The sequence below is a fragment of the Camelina sativa genome, chromosome 10, assembly GCF_000633955.1.
Source record: "Camelina sativa cultivar DH55 chromosome 10, Cs, whole genome shotgun sequence".
NCBI lineage: Eukaryota > Viridiplantae > Streptophyta > Magnoliopsida > Brassicales > Brassicaceae > Camelina > Camelina sativa.
Genome location: NC_025694.1, coordinates 10,172,746 through 10,177,269, shown reverse-complemented (window position 1 = coordinate 10,177,269; position 4,524 = coordinate 10,172,746). Strand labels below are relative to the sequence as shown.

General features: G+C 30.9%; 1 protein-coding gene across 3 annotated transcripts in view; it reads left to right on the top strand.

Annotated features, from left to right (window-relative positions):
* LOC104718285 (membrane-bound transcription factor site-2 protease homolog) overlaps positions 1 to 962 on the top strand; it is a 4,031-nt gene extending 3,069 nt beyond the window's left edge. For 2 of the 3 annotated variants that reach the window (XM_010435999.2, XM_019231053.1), the window contains 3 exons: positions 1 to 113; positions 190 to 489; positions 579 to 962. The exon at positions 1 to 113 is cut by the window's left edge and continues 20 nt beyond it. In XM_010435999.2, the coding sequence (XP_010434301.1) occupies positions 1 to 113; positions 190 to 489; positions 579 to 755 (590 nt within the window). In that variant the 3' untranslated portion in view covers positions 756 to 962. Of the gene's footprint in view, positions 114 to 189; positions 490 to 578 lie in introns of those variants that run through there. The other variant, XM_019231052.1, reaches the window with a different exon arrangement.

Here is a 4,524-nt window from a genome sequence, read left to right as displayed (position 1 = left end):
CAGAGGGTTCTGTTTGTTTGGATGCAAAGGATATTGTCAAGCTTAACAAATGCGGTGATGGATGGGTGACAACATCAGACACTGATATTAAAAGTGACTGCGTGTGTTCACAGGTGAATATTGCTCATGGACTGAAAACATTGATTACATTATTGCGTTTTCTTAATTTCGATACTTTTGATGTTTCAGGGCGAATCGTGTTTACAAGCAATGCAATCACCAGGCGTGTCATGGACAGAGATCACTTTTAGAAAAACCTCATCACAGGATTGTTCTACGCTTGGTCGGGATTTCAATACGTCATCTTGTCTTGGCACGTTTGTTTTTGTCGGTGATCTGATTCCCATGTCACGATCAGTTCATTTAACTGCATATCAATCTCGTTGGCGATTTAACATCTTTGGCAAATCCTTCCCGGATATCCTAGAAAAGAGCTTGACCTGCACATTCCATGTCTCCCTTGCACTAGTTCTTCTGAACAGCTTACCTGTAAGTTCTACATTCAACTCGACACCAAACCTTATGTAAATTAAGATCTTGATTGCTTGATCTTAATATCACTTTTTTTTTCTTGCTAGGTGTATTACCTTGATGGTGAATCCATTTTAGAATCAAGTCTCCAGTCTTTCACTTGGTTAAGTCCAAGAAAGAAGAAGACAACTCTTCGAGTATGCCTTGTGGGAGGGAGTCTCCTCTCTCTCTTCGCCGTATTCAAAATCTTCCTTATCGGTTTACCTCAGAGTCGCCATTGGTAGATGCCTGCGATCTTGATTCTCGAATCTTTACACGATGATTGTTATACAATTGCACTCAGCGGGGTACAGAAACCAAACAGGAATCATGAAACTTCGGATCATGTATGTTTGATCTCACTGTAGATATATAGTTGTATAGTATCTAAATCAGTTCCACACTTTGGATCCTCACCTCTTTATTTGATTGATTTGATGGTTCACAATTTTTATCATGAATCTCACTTTTATCTTTCTACATACATACATATGTTTACAATTTATACATTTGTCAAAATAATTGAACCTTAAGTTTACAAAAAAAGTTTGGCTATGGACCGATCAGTTGGACGAAAATTGTGAATCTATTAGGCCCCCCTTCTTCTCAAGTTCACTTGATGTGTTGAATTTATCAAAGTGAAGATCTAAAGATCTAATATAGGCCCAAACATAATCGAACACTCACAATATATAGTACTATTTTCTTCATAGTAATCAAGCATGGATTTAATGTATGAATATAATATTTGGATGCAATTTCCTAGTAATATATGGACGCAATATTGTAATCGAGTGTTACCCTACTTTTATTTGATTTCGATATCATTAGATCATATTCTTTAAGCAGATTCTAGATTTGATATGTTAAAAGATCATTTTAATGATGGTAAACAACCCACGGGTGATGAATGATATTTTAATATCTTTTTTTTTTCTCGATTGTACTTTTAGTATTCAACAAAGTTTTGGTAAAACAATGACTATGATTACTGATTAGAATAGTCCGAATTATGAAAACACCAACAGCAACCTTAAAGGTGGACCAAAGGGGCTCTAAAGAGCGCAATAGATAAGATTCTCAATCCCACGGTCCATTATTTTCTACGATTTTTCTTCTTTTCTTAAGTCACTCCCTATAACATTTCTTATTTTTTTCTCCTTCGTAGGAAAACCACTAATCTTGTTATCTATTACAGATGTCAAAAACGAAATTGTTACAATGACCCCAAAAGAATGATGATGTATTGAAAACAAACTAGTGTTACGTTTGGTACACTATTTTATTCAACGTCTCACGCGGTATGAATCCAACATGGGCAACATATACCATCATCATCAACGGTTCAGCTTTTCTGTTTATAATGTTTTTAAAAAAATATTTGTAAATATTATGTATGAAGTTCAAGTAGTACATGATTTTATAACAAATAAAAAAAGAATATAGAATATATATGATTATATAATGATATAATACTATGGAAATTCTTTTTTATTATTTAATATGTTGAGTATTAAATATTTTGACAGTAGATAGACCAAATAAATTGACAAGTAAAAATAGTAAACAAAACACACAAAAAGATGAAAACGTGTGCATGTGGACCAACGATGAAACAAAAGGTCGGCTATACAAACTACGTTGGGCTTGCTTCTTAGCCCAAGTCTTGTGGTATCCAAAAACGCACCGTGTCATTCATCAATTTGCCTTTCCCTAATTGTTTTTTTTCTTCTATTGAGATTAAATCTCCTCGCACGTTATTAGCAAGAAAAAAACTTATGAAAAATGAAAACAACGTCACGCTGCTGAAAATGAAATCTTTGTTACTGTGTTCGAAATTATAAAGCACACGTACGCAATGTTAATAAAGTAAACTTAAGAGTTAAGAGAAGACGACATGTGGGGATCGGATATGGATATGGTTCGGTCGTTTGGTTGCTTCTTCACCGAGCCATGATTCGACTCGTGAATGTGATCAAGACTTTTATTACGCCCCCCTTTTAAAGGTTTTTCTCTTCTTTCTTCTTTCACATTTAATTAGGTTTCAGGTCTTTCTAGTTTATACTACTTTATATAGAACCTTAAAATTACAAATTTATATTGTGTATTTCGTCAGGATATACAAGTGAAAGTATGAATTGTAAGTTTGAAACTTGGACAGAACAAAAAAAAATATTTGGATTAGTTAATTATAATAATATTCATATTCTTTCACTAAGAGTGTCATTTTGACATATTTCATATAAATTAAGAAAAACTTGAATAATACTACATTTTTACTTCTATTTAATAAGTGGTTAATGATTTAAATGTAATGAAATGAGCTTTGGGTTTAGAGATAAATTAAAAAACTTAACATAAAAAAAATACATTAAAAATGTAGAATGACACATTTTAATTTTATAAAAAAAAAATTTCTCTAAAATAACATTCTTTATAAAACAGATGAAGTATGTATCAGTAATTAAGGTCATATATAACTATTTCTTTTTAACTACGATAAATATTATATCTTCTGTTTATATATATGTAAAAGATAATGTATGGGGGGAGTCAATTCTCTTTGGTTTTACCATGCATGGTTTCAATTTGAAATATGTTAATTTAATTTAGTAAAAGAATATGAAAGATTTTGCAAAAAAAAAGTATATATTCAAAACACACGAAGCCTCGTAACATACGTCAGAAGATTTACAACCGTGTCGGTGTAATTGGCTTAAAGCTAAGCGACAAGGAGCCAATAGATTCGGGAACATTAGTCATTTCGATTCTTGACAATTACACTGAGAAGACTCTCTGTGACATGAAAGTTAAATAATAGAAAAGCTTTACTTTTACTTTATCATTATTGTTTTTTTTTTTTTTTCATTTTTAACCTAAAGTCCGGTATCTTTTTGAAACAAATCTCTTTTTTGGATAATCAAAATTACTGTTTCTCAACTACCATCCATTTTTCTACCACAGAAACGTATACAATATGCTTATTTTGATTCGTAAAATTTTGACCATCTAAAATATTATTAATTACTTAAAACGATTTTTAAAAAAATATAATAATATGTATGTCAAATGGAAGTTATGTAACAAGTCTGATCTTGCTCAGACAAATTAAAGATCAATGCTGAAGAAAGAAAAAAAAAACTTTTGTCAAAGAGTAGTAACTTTCGAATAACATTGTTTTGGATCAACAATGACATGTGAAAGATAATGTATTAAGAAAAATACGAACAATAATATGCTGAAGGATTCTCAACTAGTGTGTTAATATTTATAATAAAGATTTCAGATGATCTTCAAAAAATAAACGTCGACGTCTTTATTTTTAATTCTAAAAGAACATCTGCCGATTTTGACATAGATTTTTCTAGTGATCAAGTCTTTTCACTAGCAAATTCTTTTACTTTATATTGCTCAGATATTTGACAATATCCACTACTGACTGTTATGAGTATTTCATATTTATTAATTTTCTCAAAGTGTGCTATTCAAAAGATATTTTTTGTTCGATTACATATTGTCTAAAACAATAGTAACAATTTACTTTTGCTCCAAAGTCCAAATACTGTAATAATAGATGGTAGAAAATATATACAAAGGTATATATATATATATATGATGCTAACATTTCGATAAAATATTTAAGATTTATATTCATATTTTCACAAACTGTACTATGTAAATCACTAAAATAGTACAAATCAATTTTTTTTGTCGACAATACAAATAAAATTATTATTGAACAGCTATTTGTTTTGTACCAGCAGGTCTAATCAATACTCCATATTTTAACCTAACGATATGTCTTCCTCCTTAATTCTCTAAATTCCTTTTTACCGCAGTCCGCATAACTAACTTTTATCATCATTAACCAAAAAAAAACATTTTTGTCATCAGTTTGGACCAAATATGAATCCAAATATAACTGCCGGAAAACCTAAATTTTAACATACGCAGCAGGCTAGCAGCTTGTCATTATAACTTTTAAAGATCGACCAATGCAATGGGGGGGGGGGG